The sequence below is a fragment of the Eulemur rufifrons genome, chromosome 28, assembly GCF_041146395.1.
Source record: "Eulemur rufifrons isolate Redbay chromosome 28, OSU_ERuf_1, whole genome shotgun sequence".
Lineage (NCBI taxonomy): Eukaryota > Metazoa > Chordata > Mammalia > Primates > Lemuridae > Eulemur > Eulemur rufifrons.
In genome coordinates this window covers 59,087,447-59,104,846 of record NC_091010.1, presented here as the reverse complement: position 1 = coordinate 59,104,846, position 17,400 = coordinate 59,087,447, and the positions used below count along the sequence as shown (strand labels likewise).

General features: G+C 41.4%; 1 protein-coding gene across 2 annotated transcripts in view; it reads left to right on the top strand.

Annotated features, from left to right (window-relative positions):
• GFRA1 (GDNF family receptor alpha 1) overlaps positions 1 to 17,400 on the top strand; it is a 188,803-nt gene that overhangs the window by 116,566 nt on the left and 54,837 nt on the right. For both annotated transcript variants that reach the window (XM_069460644.1, XM_069460645.1), the window contains one exon: positions 15,700 to 16,036. In XM_069460644.1, the coding sequence (XP_069316745.1) occupies positions 15,700 to 16,036 (337 nt within the window). The remainder of the gene's footprint in view (positions 1 to 15,699; positions 16,037 to 17,400) is intronic.

Below are 17,400 nucleotides of genomic sequence, written 5' to 3'. Positions count from 1 at the left end.
CCATCATTTATTTGTCTTGTTTTCTGTCAATGGGCATTTGGGTTGTAACAATGACTAATTGGAAGTAAACAATGAAAATCTTGTACTTACTCATATGTGTGAGAGGTTCTCGACAGCTGTCATCTTCAAACTGTTTTGCTCAAGGATTCCCTAAAAGAACTTTGGAAAACTGCCTCCTCAATTTTTACATTGACATATAAAATACTTCAACATAAGTTTGTGTAGTTGGAAAGGATATAATTTGCATAATATTGTAATATAGATATTTAAAGATAAAACTAAAGATCACTCTTTTTAATGAAACCAATGAAATGAAAAGAATGTAATGACTTGATTCTCACTAGCTTCCATTTAAATAATGTACTATTAAGCTTTTCCTTAATAGTTAAAAAGTTTATATCATTCCTTCTTCTCTTTGAACTTGAAATTCAGTTATTTCCATCCTCAGTATTTTATCTTAATACGATATGTTTTTATGCTTGACAATCTTTATTGTTGATCATCTCATCATATTTCTCTCAATCATAGTGATTCATAGGAGTTGAGTGTGATTTCTGGAAATCATCTTCTTGTCATTTTGTGAATTCACCTATCTTTCCCTAGTTTGGGGCTTATCTTTTTATTTTGTTTGTAGGATTTTTTTTGGTGTAAGTTTTTAATCTTAATCTGGTAAATTTACCAGTCTTTTCTTTATGGCGTGGAGGTATTGGGTCTTGTTTCAAATTTTCTATATAATTTCTATATCAAAGTCACAAAGATAATCTGTTTTGTTCTAAAAGTTTTAACATTTTGTTGTTCACATTTTAATTATTTCATCCATTTAGAATTTATTTCGTGCATGGATGCCTTATAAATCTAATTCTATTTTTGTCTAGGGGGATACCCTGTTGTCACGGGGCTGTTTTAAGTAGTTCATCCTTTGCCATCCAATAGTTTCTGTCAAATTCATATTATATTATTAATATATACATAAATATATATAATTCCTTTGAGGTGTGTATATATACATGTATATTTTTTTTTGCGTGACTAACATTATCTTGTGTTTCTCATGGGTAATCAGCACAGCATTTACACCATATCATTTGTTTAGTTAATATTCACTAACTTGAATTGAATTTGAATGTGTAGGTTGGTCTTAGAATAATAGGAGCAAAATGTATGTGGCCTAGCCTGAGAGTAAGCACTGTGAATGAACAAATGAATGAATTATGTAATAGGATTATTAAAGCATACTTGTTATAGATGAGATTATTATTGGCTTGTAATATGCTTTTATATGCAGAAAATTTATCTCCTTAATGAACTTAGCTTTCTAGTAAGCCATTTTCTTTCAGCAGTACGGTATTTCTCAAAACATGGTGTAGCAGAATCACATGGGAAGAGCATTAAAATGCAGATTCCTAGGTCTCACCCAGATCCATCTCTAAACCAGTCTCTATGGGAATCAGATCTAAGCTTCCCAGGAGATTCTTATGCTCAAAAAAATTTTAAGAATTACTGGTTTAATGGTTCAGTGTCCCTGTACACATATTCTACTGAACAGAGCAGTGACAAGGAAAATTTAGGCCAGCACACCTCTTTTAGCAAAGCTGTCAACACTTGCAGGCCATAACATTGGAGAGAACATTGGCCCAGGATAGGGGTGCTTGAGTCTTATATTCCAGTGCTCTTCTGAGAGCTGGTAGCTTCATCGTGTGACCTCATGCAAGTCCCTTAGTTCTCTCTGTGTTAATTTCCCCATCTGTGGCTCTTCCAGCTTGTTAGAGTTAAATTTGCCATGTTCATTGCAGGGGAGGAATTAAACTAGGACAAGGAGCTCTGCCAGCTGGTATCTCTTTCTCCATAAATCTAAATAACATTCAGGTAGCAGTTGCAATGTATGGATATTTTGTTGTCAGCTCAGAGCAAAGTGACCCTTTTAGAAATTTGGCTTGGGGTCCTAGCATGGCAAGTGCCATTGTTGCTGCTTGTAGGTTGTCTTGGCCACTTGGACAGTTGTTTATACAGACCGCCTGAGGGTTAGTGGACCTACTGTCCTGTGCTAAAGTCAATGAAGGAATTTTATTCAAACCAACCTCTTTAGTAGAGTCTTTAGGCCTTCTAGGTACTAAAAATTAAAAAAAAAATTTTTTTTTTTAAATAAAACTGACAGTTCCAGTTTGGGAAATGCTTTACCCAGTGTACTAAAACCCAACCTCAGGGACTGGTTCATCACGAGTCTCCAAAATACTCCAGCTTTTCCTCTTTGTAGGAATTCAATTTGAATGCACATGCACTTGGAGTATATGAACCATACAACTGGTTTTAAGTAGGGACAAAGCTGGGATCGTCCCCACCTCCATCCTATAAGGCACAATCATTTTTTATTTCATTCTGCTCAATACTGGTAGCAATTAAAGCTCCCAAAGTATGAAATGTTTTCATCAAGTAAGGCATTAAAAATATCGGCCTGTCAGAGCGGGAAGTGGACCTGTGCTTTACTGAAACTATTCTTCAGCTCCAATAGGGCATGAAGTGGTGAATAGCATTCATTTCACGCAGTGGAAAAATAAGGCCAACTTCAGCTTTAATCTTTATTATGAGGAGTCTAGTCCCTGTTGGAATGTAATGAGTGGATGCACCCCATTTAGCTTAAAGTAACAGATCTATATAGAGTTGTTAATTTGTAGATAAATATGGGTTTTCTACTGTTGATGTTTCTTGATCCACAGAAAGTGGTTATATTAATACTGAAACATTATTAATCAATAGTTTGCTCTTTAAAAATACATCAGTTAGACTACCCAATTACCTTTAAGTATATATCAAAGGGCACAAAGCAGTCTGACATACACTCAAGTCCATTAGAAGCTACCAGGCATATTAATTAAAATTTTTAGTTACAATGAACCGTACAATGTGGATACCACTTTCTGCTTTTGATAACAGTTACTAGCTAACTGAAAGGCTGAAACTTGCATATACATTTTGGGGCACAAAAAGGCATTGGGGATTTTTGTGATAATGAAAACTGGAGATGACTTCATTTCACTAGAATCCAACTTATAAAAAAAGGGCTTTAACTCAGGACTGTGAACTGAAAGATGCGGAGGGCTTCTCTCCTGTGTATTGAAGGGGAGAGAGGAAATCTCGTATTTTGAAATGAAACATTAACAAAGTAAAAGTGGTTTTCAGGTAGTGCAAGTAAACCCTCACTTGCGTTTAAATCACAACATGGCAAAATACCAAGATGGGTGTCACATGGCCCTTTCTCCCTCCTGCGGCGAGGCCGGGCATCCTTGAACTTGATCCATGTGTAGTTGCGGCAAATGCCCACAATGAATCATCCCACGCTGCTTGGTCTCTGTCCATTCCGCAGCCATTGGTGCTAATGGAAGGCTCTGAATTTTTGCTGAGAAATAAGTGATCTCTTGTTTTGTCATCTAGCAGCAGTAATAAGCTTCCCTTTCAAACTTCGGTTCTCACAGATAACAGCCCAGCCACACCTCTCTTGTCCGAGAAGATCCACCTAACCCAACTGGTCACAGGCCTGGCACCCAGCATTCACAGAGCTTTAAAAAAAAAAAAAAAAACCAGAAAAGGACAGTGGGCCGAGACATGTGAACGCTGCATCCTCATTCCCACCCCTTGTGTTCTGCGCATGCAGTTACTCATTGCCAGGGGATAAGACATATGCTCTCAAGGCACAGGAATGTGGTTTATAGTACTGTGCTCACCGAACAAAACTTGACAACTAAGACCTGGATGCCCCGAGGACTAACCTCCACAGCCTCCTGCGCTCCTAATTGGGTTACTTTGTCAGAAAGTGGCAGCCTGATCACATTTAAAGGGGGCGGCCAAGAGGAAACATACCTGAGTTCCACATTTAAACATCACATACCTGCACCACTCATTTTGGGATATATTCTCCCCCCCAGTGCCTTGGTATCTGTCCCTCGGCCATTATCCAGCACAAGCCATTTACTCAGAACCGTGTGAGGTATAACTGATTGTCATTCAATGCAAGTGAAATCCTTACGTGAACATTAGTCACCGTTTTAGACATGTTAGCTTCAAGTGGAAGCAGTCAATTATAGACTAGAGGTTTTATGGCTACATTATTACCATCATACTATTAGGTTTTCAGCAGTAGCATTCTGTTTGATCGATCGGTGCCAGGACATTGATGGATAGCTTTGTTCTTCAAATGTCAAATTTGTGGGACTTCTATACTTTATGTATTTACTGACACACTAATCTCCTCTCGATACCTTTTCCCCCTCTGCAGTGCTCAGCTTTAGCAGGGGATGGTGATTCTTTGCCTTAGAAGACGGTGTAGGGCTTGTAATCACATTTATAATTTCCTTTCTATTCTTTCTCAGATGCGGAAGCACTCCTGAGTTATTGACAGTTTAAAGAAGTCTTTACCCACACAAAGAGGACCTCTTGCTGGTGTCAAGAAATAGATTTAGACATTTGCTTTTTTTTTTAATTCCTTTCTAAAGCAAGACACCATATGAGAAATAAATTACCAATTTCAGGGTATGTGTTAGATTTCTAAAACTTTGGCTCTCTGTTATTATACCAGTTCACCTATCTTTACTAGAGTCACATTTAATTTTCAATTTTTCACAAGTGTTTTCCTAAGCCAAATCTTTGAACTACATAAACCCCAACCACCATCATGTCCATCCCCAAACATCACTAAATATTGTCCCACATAGAATATCGAATAGAACTTCTCATGTGTAGCCCCTGAAAGGCTTCCAGAAGGGATGGATTTCCTTTCAGTTAAAACTAATAGCTCTTAAATCTGGCATTGAAGAGCATCTGTTTCACACAATGGATCAAATAGAAACTTTGAGAAAGCCTTGTTTCCTGCCAAAAAGCCATTGGACTTCCATTTTGTTTTTAATTCAAGAACTTCTTGGAAGGCAAATGCTGGTTTCCTTCCTGAGTAAAACCATTTCCCACTGCCCCCTTTATGTTCCTACCTTAGGAACCATATTCTACGATATTTCCTGCCTTAGGAACTTTCTCAGTTCTCTTGGGTCAGTTCATTAGCTGATACCACAGGCAGGAGACTGTCTGATCTTTCCTGGAAGTGGAGGCAGCTTTAGACACACCAGGGGAAACTCTCAGGAGTTGTTCATTATTCATTTTTTAAGGCTAAAGGGTAGATGGCTAATTAATACCTGTGTTTGTCAATATCATGGTAAGAATGCTGAATCACAGAGATCTGGCTCCTTGTGATTCTTCTTGTGTCTTAAAACAGGATTTCCTGCAACATAGAGCTTTGTCTCTTGGTGCCAGGACCCAGGCATTCTCCTCCAGGACAGGAACCCCCTGCTGCCCTCAGCCCTCCATCCCTTCCCCACCGAAGCACAGCATGCCTGGCCATTCTGAGGCCTGCTGGCCTAACTTCTCTTGTCCCTGAATGCCCTAGCTGAAGGGTGACCCTGTCCCTCTGGCGTGTCCTGGGGTGCTACATGCAGCATTAGCAGCTGGCCTAAACCCAGACATTTGTGCTGAATGTCATTCTGATCTCTCCAGGCATAAAGCTGATGGAATCATCTTGACCTCAACACCCACATTCAGCTTTAGCCTCACCGAGGCATAAATGTAACTGTTCAAGTGGGCATTTCTCATGGAAACTAGCTAATGTGCAAGTCCAAATCTCTATTAGAAAAGGCACACTTTGAAGTTTGAAGGAGTTTTTGGTAGAACGCATGCATTTTGCCTAAACTATAAACTTGCTTTTTTGCTGAGCAAATAACTAGGTGGAAATATCAGGTTCTAGGTGGTGGTATTATTCTCAGTTAGCCCTGAGTTCTTAGTTTATGCGGTGCTGGGGGACACAGCAACCCCATAGCTGACATGCTTGTGTGAGAAGCTGAGGAAAGCCACGTTCTAGAAGCAGCCTGAGAGTGCTGGGTTACTCACCAGCCTCCACCTGCCTCAGTAAACTCTTAGCAGCATCCAGTGGACAGGAGCCAGGTGGGAGAGCACCCCCAGTGCAGAGGTGGCTTGGTGCCCAACGTCATGCGGATATAGCTGTATTTACTCTGCAATACCTGTGGGAGACAGAGCAGCAGATTAAGTTGCAGAGATGCAATGGAGGTCCTGACTAAGGAATTTTAATGTAAAAATTCTGGGATTTAAGCTTAATCCTTGAACTAACTGGTGCGTTCCTTCAAATGGGGATCTAACAAGAGTTATCCCAGGGCTGAGAAGGGTAAATGTGTGAATGCATTTGGAACCAATTTAAAGCTCAAAACAAAATGAGCAGGAAGACTTGCCAACACTCCATTAAAATAAAACACAGAGGCTCACTGAGGCATGCAGATAGGCTGCCTGTGCTGCTGTCTGCTTCCTCTGAAGCTCATGGGAGGCCATGGGGGCTTAATGGGGGGTAGGTGGGAGGTCCTACTATCTTGCTTTGTCTCAGCCCACCTTGGGAGTTTATGTGCTAGGGCCACCTGGTAAATCTAGTCTTGCCTTAATTATGAAGTTACACTTGAAACATGGGCAAAGTAAACCCTCTTGTTAACAAGATCTTCATGGAATCAAGACTGGATAAACTATGCACAAGGAGGCATTTCTTAAGGACCAAATTCCTGAAAACCAGCTAGAAAGCCAAGATTTACTAAGAAAATAAGCAGGGGTGCAAGTGGGTAGTAAAAAATCAATGTGTGACCTACTGAGGATCAATGAATTCCAAGTCTGATCATCAGAAGTACCTGGGAGCTGTGTGAAAATACAGAATCTCAGAGGCGCTGCCAGATTTGGTCCCTGCTTGAAGGAATCAACTTATGGAACACTTAAAACCTGGTCACATAAAAGAGAAATAATGCGCTAATTTTGATTAACATAGGGGACCTAAAAGCCCTTAACCAAACAAAATTGAAGTAACCCAACTGGACAGGAAGCACCTTTCTGCAATGAGGCAAAACATCATTAAAAATATATGCATAGAATCAAGAATTCACGTATCTAATTAAGATGGACATACTTTCTCCCCCAGTTTTCAGGAGCACAGCCATACTTGCTCTAGACTTTCTGGCCAGCCAGTTGCTCTCACTCCACCAAACTGGCCAAGTTTCTGGCTACTGTCTTTTAAGAACCCTGTAAATGCAAAGCACTGCCATTGTTATTCACGCAGCTTTTGTTTATCTTTCCAGAAGAAACAATTGAGCTGTAGCAGATGAGTGATGGTTGCAGGGCTGTGGCGAAGGGAAAAGCCACCACAGGTGGAGTGGCTTAATGGGGTATTAATTGGGAAGCAGGTGAAGGCAAATAGGTAGCACAGCAGGTATGTAAATAGGCTCATGGGAGGAGAGGCATTGAATTTTATGCTCTTTAACTAAAAATAAAGACCTGATATTTAGCTTATCTTTGCTGAAATCCACACTGTGAGGGTCCTGACAGCCACCAGCATCATCAATGATTCATTATTATCTCAGCAGCTTCTAGGATACTTAATAAGATCTTCAGCCTCTTCATTTTTCATTGTTTCAGCTGATTCTTTGGCTTTGGAATGCATGCTTTTTCTTCTCTTTATGTGTATCAGAGACCAGAACAATGTTTGTAGACTGCTATAGTAGAAATGAGTTTGGACCTGTGGCCTGCTTTCTAGTGGCATCTTTTGCCTTCCAGCTGGTTAGAAGAACAAAACAACTGTGCAGTGTGACTGTGGAGCCTACCAAGAATGTATCCATCCAAATGATGGATACATCTCAAATGATGGATACATCTCCTTCCAAGTAGGCAGCTTGAGAAGTGTAACACTTATTGCAAGACTATCTTTGGCTCAATACCTTTTCAGGAAAGCCACTTCAGTGATTTTTTTCACAGCTGACTTATAAGCCACCCATATGAAAAAAATCCTTATATATGTTTGTCCCTCATTTTCTACTCCTAACCATTGTGCAACTTCATGGTCTGCTTTATTCATCATACGTAGTGCTAAATGACATTTGGCTTTTAAAGTCCCTGATGCAGAGACTCGGTGTTACTCTGGGTATTCCAAAGAACATGCCTCAGGCTCCCAGGATGGAGTTCCATGAAATGTCCCAAGTGCTGGCAGCCTCTTGGGACAAATGTTCAGCTTCCCAGCATGGCACATACTTAGATATTCTGAAATGTGGGTATGCTAGTCTGAAAGTGCAGACATATTATCTTAAGGATACCGTTTTTATTTAATAGTAACTTAGAAAATTATTAAAAACAAACCACTCCATATTTCTGTTGCAGTTAGTTCTCTCCATGGCAATATGTTGGTGGAAAGTGAGAGGGGACCTGGATTCTTTGTTATTTGGCTGTCCCAGATTTGTTGTTTTTTCTGGGAAGAAGCAGCATAAATTTTGAAGACATGTTTAGTCTTTTATTGTTGAAATGGCTAAATATCAGTGGAGCTTGCACAGGCTAAATATTAGTGGAACTACAGTTTGTACCCCGTAAAATGAATTAGGTTTATATTATCATGCAGATCTTTTCCTGCAGTTGAAGTACTCATTAATTTTACTGCTAATGAGATGTTGCAATTAAATACCTTTAATTAATGAAAATCAGACCAAAGCAAGGACTGCTCTCTGTGCCTTCATCAAATAGGGAAAATGTTTGTAAGTCTCATTGTGAATTTTGTCTGCAGAAGGATCACAAATCTGAGCTGTTTTTCTGGTCCAGAGAAAAGTCATTAGAAGATTTCACTTTTAGAAAATTAAAGGAATAGGCATTTTTGGATGTTACAAAGATGATCTGAGATTGGAAAAAAATATCCATAACTGAGAGTCAGTCCTACATGTAATAGCAAATTTCATGGTTGAAGATGCAACAGGATTGCGTACAATTAATAGTTCTGTAGCCGTCTTAAGTTCTGGGGTAGGCCCTGAACACATAATTAGATTATTAAAAATGGCCTGTCTTAGGCTGACTATTACTAAATTGAAATCCAATTATGGTTTTATGATTTTGCTGAAAAATATTTAGCTGTTTTGCTTGAGTCCTCCTCGAAGATCATTTCCTCTTCGCATCACCATTTGCACATGTCACAATACATTTTCCAAACAAATCTGACCTCAATTATCTCGAAATCAATCTTACATTAGATAAAATATATTTTAATGAGTGTTTTTGTCTAATATTACAATTGTGCCTCTCCATACTTGAGGAATTAAAAGATGGCAATAGAAGTCTTTGCAAAATATCTTTTTAATGGGAGGCATTCATAATTTTAGAAATAACTAAATTGTTCCATCTTAATACACAGAAAGGCATTATGCTCAAATATGTGCCTGAGTGAGCTGCAAGACAAACTTGGTTCAGTTTTCAGCAATTGGCAATGGAACTGTAATAAAGCAGTTGTTTGCAAAGAGATGGGCTCAGAAATTTCATGCACTCCTGCAGTGTGGATTTAAATGCTAAGTTAAATATTTATGAACCTGAGATTTTTATAATTGATCATTGTATGATTTATACACCGTAATTATAATTAGGTTGAAAGAGATTTTAAAAAGCCAGTTTCCTGGTAGCCAAGGCCATTAAATAATGCTAAGCTGCCAAAACAAAAATTAGGTGGGAACCCAGCCACCAAGTTCTAAGCGCCGGTCCCCACATCTGATATACAGTGAGGCACTGCACCTTTTACCAGGCATCTCACCTGAAGCACTGACTCCTACATCACCTGCAATCATTTTTCATGCCTTTATTTCAAACCTAGTTGAACATAAACAAGTAGAAAACTTCAGAGATCCAATGTATAACAAAAGGAAAAGGTGGAGGAGGTTGGAAAGGTTAATTAAAAATGTAATGATCCCATTTGTTGGGATAGCACTATTAATCATTGTGCACCAGCAAGCATGTGACTTGCACACCACTTATAGGAGACATCTAATTTTTTAAGGTATGCACAGCGGAGGGTGCAGGCAGGTGTCAGTATGTGCATTAAGGAAATGGGAGCTCTAATGGATGAGGCTGGCCCACGACATTGGGAACTGTGTTCACCAGACAGAAGAATTATTTCCAAATTCACAGGTATTCAAAATAACTCAGCCACTGTGAGTCCCAGAGGAGCTTGGGTATGGCTTGAGGCTTAATGCAGTTGTGTAAGGTATGAAAAAACAGAACTAGGAGGAAATTCATCATAGTGTAATACGATATGTCTGAAACCATGTACGAAGGACAGAATGGGCTCCAAACAGCCAACATGTGCGTTTTAAATGTAATTTTTAGCACCCCAGCTGGAAAAGGCCAGGCTTCTGAAGGATGGATTACAAGGGTCACAACCTGTGTGATCAGATTTGCCACACGATCCATGTGGGTATCAGAAGACCACACTGTCACTGTGAGCTTCCAGCAAAGCTTGCCTACCCCTGTGAGGATTTTGGCGTCTTTTGCCCATTTTTTATTTTCTGGGATAACACAGTAGAGGGAGCTGATTAGAAAAAGAACAGTAGTTATGTTAACATGGTAATTAATAAAGTCAGAAAGAAAGAGGAAATAAGTTGTGAATTCAATTCTACAGCTCTAAAAAGAAAGGCAGAAAGATACCCGGAAGTTGGCAAGCATTTGTAAACAACGTTCTCTCACCGTGTCTTGTGAATTTTTTGCTTAATGAATCACATCCCATGCAGGCCTTGCAGATTTTAGTATATTTACTGTTTTATTCCACCTCATAATCTATAGAAATGAGTTTCTAGTTGCTTGCATCTGTGTTTCATCCTGAATCATTTCAACTGGTTAGCTGGCCCTGGCGTTTGCCAATAACGGTGGCATTTTCTAAGTGTAAATAATGAGGGGCCGCCAGCCGCAGTGATAGCCTCTGATTTGGGACAGTGTGAGGATTGTATCTGGGATAAAGGCAGTTCGGTGCTCCAGAGGAATTTAGAATATGAAAGCTTCTCCCAGTGCCTAATTCATCCTGGACACTTCCACTTCTCACTGTGTTGGAGGAACTTTTACATTGGCTCTGCTTGCAGGTCAGGGTTGAAATCATTGGTCCGTGCACTCTTCCGAGCAGCAAACAGCTGAGAGGCCAGTATCTTCATGTGCATGGAACCTCTGCCCATGAGGCTGGGGTTTTACGTTCTGTCCTTGACCATCACATTTTATCCTATATATTTGAAGTTATACTCAGACAAGGCAAATTATATTATAACCATCAAATCAAAGAACCCTAAGGCTTGAAGGGACCTTACATATATGATCTCAAAAATGGGGAAACTGAGGCCCACAGGGGGAAAGCTGACTTGTACAAAGGTACTCAGATGATTGGATCACATTTAAAACCCAAATCCCCCTGACTCCTAATTCACTGTTCCTTTGGCAGCTCCTGGCCTTTTTTATTCCATGTTTTGGGATGTGGTCTTCCGCTTGTGATGAATGTGATACCCCCCATGGCCAAGAAAACAAGAAACCAGTCACAATCAGATGTGATCGCAGCCAGAGAGGCTCAGAGTGATGTTAGAGACAGCAATATGTAACCTGCAAAGTAACAACATGGTTGTGTCGAATTTGAAATGAAAATCTGGCTAAACACACTGGCTGAGCACAACCCACTTGCGTATGCACTCTCCCGAGAAAAAAAGGATTTCTAGTAAACAGCCTTCATTCTGAGAATACTTCCCATTCAGACAGCATCGCAGACATTCTACCAAGTTAAAGAATGAATAACAGCAGATGGAGGGAGAGATTAGATGGAGGGGGTGGGGGGGGAAGCAACATTTTAACGCTGAGCTCTAAAATGAGCTGTGGAGGGGGTGGCACTGAGAGTTATGGTAAAGCTGTTCAGAAGCCTCCCACGCAGGCGGGAAGGCGCTTGTGCCCGGACCGTAAAACGCAGGCGAGCCCTGCTCCTCCGTGCGGGTGTGACTTGATGGAGGGCTGGCTCTGACTCCAGCGGTGTAAATTGAATCCTTCTCCCCTCTCCTCCTGTTGCTCTCTAGTCACGGAGGTAGCATTTTTGTGCACTAGGGGATCCATTTAATAGATATAGAGGATCAATCTTCTTACCAGGTGAAAACTCAACTCTAATTTATATGTCCTATGATTTCAGGAATGTTTAATTTGAACTTCATTGCAGTAGGATGGAACAGTTTGTATCATGAATGAGTGTTAAAATTTGTTGAGTGCTTTTTCTTTGTCTATTGAAATAATCTTAGGGTTTTCTTCCTATATGCTGTTAAATGTGATGAATTACATTAATTTTTAAACATGAAACCAACCTTGCATTCTTGGGATAAACCCCAGTTGGTCATGATGCATTATTCTTTTAACATATTGCTAAATGCAATTTACTCAAATTTTGGAAAGATTTTTGCATCTGTGTTTGTCTATTATTTTATTCTGATATTTGGGTAATGCTGGCCTTGTCTATCAAGTTGGGAAGGGCCATGAAAGTGTTTTGTGTGAATGACAGTCAGAAACAAAAAAGAAATCACATGTTGACCTGTAAGGTGGAAATGAATTAGTAGTTTTTGCCCCTCTGAATATTCCAGGTTGTCCATTCTGGATTTTGTCACAGGCTCTGAAATAATGGCAAGGAGATGGTGCTCTGGCAAAGGTTAGCTATCTATGAAAACAGAATCAGCAGAAAGTGAGACTAAGTCACGCCCATTGCTAAATGAAGTAAACTTTGAGCAATTGGTTTAGACATAAAATGGTTCACTCTGATCCCACAATCGTATTTCATGGTAAAGTATTGTACAATGCTTTCCCTTTAAAATATTGCTTTTCTTTTTTCATAACATTATGAAAAATTTAATTAATAGCTTATATAGTTTTAACAACTTTAAAGGGACAGCTAATATTATTACAACAAAGAAGGTATACACTAGGCCAATTTTTTAAAGCTTGTGGATAAACTCATGGACTACTTTCTGAGAAAAAGAAATTTCCTGGATGTCATGTGTTGACTTTTATTATTTTCATTATGTTATTTGAAATTTATACACAGAACTATAAGCTCTTATTCTTTGCTTTTATACAACTATAAAAGCAACACACACGCACAAATTATGAAGAACACTTTGTAAACAAAGAAATGCAGGCTAATAACAATTTAGTGTAAGGGATGGTGGTGTTTTGCTGAAACTAAATTGGTGCTTACAATCTGAATGTAAGTTGCAGCATGGGATCTTTTGAGTTTGGCAGCCTGTGTTACGGGGTGCCATGTGACGACTTAATTCTTCAGCCGTTTTTCTCTGTTTGAACTTAGATGATCTATTTACTCATATATCATTGGCCACATCATACAAATATTAATCCACCTCTGTGCATCTTTTCTTTTCATTTTAGCTAGAGGTCATAAAGTCATTTGACACCAGTGCAAATGTGAATGTAGCTAGTGAATGCAGAAATTGTGTACCAGTATGCAGCCTTAAGAGCCTCATACAGATGATCGAGAATATGGTCATATTAATTTATTTTAGATTATCATCAAAAATGCATAATTTAGAAATTTAGAGAATGTAGGGCTTCAAGGATATAAATCACTGCCCTTGGGCCCAACAGCACATTATTACAAGTCTCAAAAGAGGAAAAGACTGGAAGTGTCACCAAGGCCCGGAGGCCCTGTTGGCCATGTCAGGGCGCATAGTGAATATTTCACTCCTTGAGTCCTGAGGAGCCTGAGTGTGGGAACAGAAGAGCCAGAGAGAAGCAGGCTTGGGAAGAGCATGATGGAGAAACAGTACCAGGTGTGCTTATTAAAACAGCAGGGATGGATGTGCAGCTGCTAACTTCTTGCAGTGCTCACCCAAGAAGGGCTGAATGTCTTGTTCATTGCCTTCCGCAGTAAATGTGTTGGACTCAGATGCCATAGGCAGAAACATGAACCTAGGGAACAGTAAAACGTGGCTCGTGGTGCCAGAGTATAATGTTGTGATTTCAGATGTTTGCATATTGGGTTTTCTTAAAGCAGGCACATTTTCAGTAGAACAGGGAGAATTTTTCTTTCCCTGAAATGTCGGACTTGTTTTTGTGCCCTTTATTCATTTATTTAAAAATTGTTTAAATTGTAGTAAGAACATTTCACATGTGATCTGCCCTCTTAGCAAATCTGTGAGTGTGCAACACAGTGTTGATAACAATAGGTACGGTATTGCAGCGCAGACGTCCACAACTTACTCATCTTGCATTACCGAAACTTCATTCTCTCTAAATAGCAACTTCCCGTTTTCCTCTCCCCTCGCCCCTGACAGCTATCATTCCACTCTGCTTCTGTGAGTTTGACTATTTTAGATTCCTCCTGTGAGTGGGATCATGCAGTATTTGTCCTGTGACTAGCTTATTTCACTTAGCATCATGTCCTCAAGGTTTATCCATGTTGTCACGGATTATAGGATTTTCTTCTTTGTTAGGGTTGAACAACATACTCTGTGCCCTTTAGACAGCAGTAAATGCGCTGGCCTGTCTTTCAGTCCCACCCAGCCCAACTGCACCTTCTCCTGTCTTGGCGGTTCTCCGGCCTCTTGTAGTACCCCACACGCCTTCCCAGCCCCCAATCGACTGGGGGTGCACAGACAAAATGAAAGGGAGTCTCAGAAGCCTGGAGCAGCTGAGGTCTGAGGAGGAACTTGCTGGGTGTCTAATCCCACAGTTGTATGGTGCTTGTCTGACACCTCCCTGCCCTGTCCAGAGGGTCATTGCTGTATCTAATTATCAATATTCCAGAGGCCACCTTATAAGTCAGTTCAGGGAGGTTTTTCCAGCACCTCCCTCACCCTGCAGAAACACCTTTGGAATGGGGATCAGGCTTAAGCCCCCCTTGTTCATTCATCATTTGACTTTGCTTATTGGGCTTGGCCATGGCCTGCCTGTCCAGCACCCGGTGGACTCCACCTCACCATGCTCTTGCTCCAGACAGCACAGGAGCCACCCGGCACGACAGCACTGGTCTCTCTGGCATCATAAGCACAGAGGCAGAAGGCAGCATATGTTTTGTGAGGTTCCTGAAGCCCAGGGTTTGGAAACCCATTGAAATTCTATCCAAAATACTAGCTGAATTTTTTCTAATCAGAAACTCATAGAGCCCACATGTTGTGTGTGGTGAGTTAAGTGGTAATTGAGGTTTGCAGATTTTTATGTGATTTATTCTGGTTTTCTTCCAATGGCCTGTGAGCTAAAACTTAAATACAGCTTCGTTGTAGTTGCCTCTTCCTGTTTAGAGAGACTGGCATAATATTTTGTCTTCTGGGCTCAAATAACCATGTAATTACTCTATAATCATATAGTAATTAGCGTGTACTATGTGCATTTATTACATAATTGTATTCCTGGAGGATCGTATGGCAATTATACTTGCATTCAGCATATCATTTTATATACTATATCATGAACAAGTATATAATTTGTTGCTTTTTTTCTTTTATCCTAATTTCAGTTTACCAACCAGGGGCTAGAAGCTGACTCTCCTGTTGCCTTGTTTGCATGTAGCCGGGCAGGTGCCTGCACTCCTTTGGCCTCATGCAGTACCTCCTAATTAGACATCTAAGGGAGTACAAGGGGGCTTGTGTGCTGCGGTGGACTCCCAGCATTTGCACTCCTAACGCTTTCTCCTTGTCATGAAGTCATTAAGTTATTAGCTGCAAAACTCATTAAGTTCTAGAGCTGCCCGCGTTGTTGCCAGGTCAATGGCAAGATCTCAATTAAAACAGAGTCGTCATGAGCAGACCCGGAACCGAGCACTGTGACCATGCCTGTCTTTCTCTGCTTTTGCAGTGGAGCACATTCCCAAGGGGAACAACTGCCTGGACGCGGCCAAGGCCTGCAACCTCGACGACACCTGTAAGAAGTACAGGTCGGCGTACATCACGCCCTGTACCACCAGCATGTCCAACGAAGTCTGCAACCGCCGCAAGTGCCACAAGGCCCTGCGGCAGTTCTTCGACAAGGTCCCGGCCAAGCACAGCTACGGCATGCTCTTCTGCTCCTGCCGGGACATCGCGTGCACGGAGCGGAGGCGGCAGACCATCGTGCCCGTGTGCTCCTATGAAGAGAGGGAGAAGCCCAACTGTCTGAACTTGCAGGACTCCTGCAAGACGAATTACATCTGCAGGTAAGCGCGCCGCAGCCATGTGATTAATGAGGCGGCAGGGAGGGCCTTGGTGGCTGCTTCATCTGCCAAGCTCCTGTTTTCCGTGTTTCTACCAGGGTAGGGGAGGGAGGGGAGGCCAGTTCGTGTGAGTGAATTGGGAAAAATCTGACCTCTGTACCTGACATGGTTCTTCAGAAGCTGTTTTAGGCTCTCACACTGGGGAAGCTTCTTGTCTTTAATCCAGGTAATACTGCGAGGGGTGCCGGAAGGAGGTAAAACACTACTGCATGTCCCAGGCACCTCTCAGGTGAGAGGGTCACCTGGGACGAGGTGATGTGAGGCCCAGACCTCAAGTCCTGAGCAGCTGCCGGAGGTTGCCAGGGGCTAAGTCAGGAGAGGAGTTGGCTGGAGATACGGAGGCTCTTGACTTTCAGGGGCCGAAAACTGGACAAGACCAGTGAGAGGGATCAGCAGTGCCCAGCCCTGGGGAGGAGAACTGTGAGAAGGCCTGGGGCTGTTCTGGGCCATTCTGTGGCTGGGAAGAGTGGGCAGCTTCCCGCTCAGCTCTTTTCCCAAACCTCAGCCGCCATCAGAAACCCTGCCGAGCCAGGACTGAGTTGTTGAAAGCATTCACTTCCTTTCTATTTTTGGCCATTTATGGATTTATTTTAATTTCTGAGGGAGTCCATGGACGCATTATCTGCGTAAGAAAATAAAAGCAATATAGAATTCGAATTAGGTAGAGTGAAAAGAGGAAGTAGCCCTTCACTCTGCTCCGACTTGCCCCCAAGCCTCAAGCGATCACTGTTAACAATTTGACCTATGTCCTTCTAGAACTTAGGGTTGAATTCAGTTGCTGATGGAAGCAAGTAGACTTGGCTAAGCAGAGACCAGAGTCTTTGCAGACTGACGCTGTGCTGGGGCCTCCTTCAGAAGAGTAAGGCTGGATCCTGGGCTGGGGATTCAGATGGGGCATCGTTTTGGACAACACCTGTGCTTTGGGCCCAGGGGCGGCCAGGAGCCTTCAGTGCCACCTTTGACAAAAGCCTGTGCCATCAATATGTGTTAAATAGGTGGACAAGTAGATGAGCGAGTGACTATGTGCTTGTTTTCTTATAGGCTTCCCATTTCTAAAGAGCACAGAGTAGGAAAATATGTCCAAGATGTTGAAGATTCTGGTTAGCTGAGTTTCTGGTCAATCTGGCCTTTATTCTGGTAGCCTGGGGTCCCATTCTTTCCTTAAACCAACTCTAATAATGACCAAAGAGAAGTGAAAGTCCTTGTTATCAGTATAACACTCTTATGTAGAAGACTTTCTGATTTTCTGGGAGTAATGTCCCTCCACCGTCTTTTTCCAAGTAGGAAGCAGGTGACCTGTTATATGG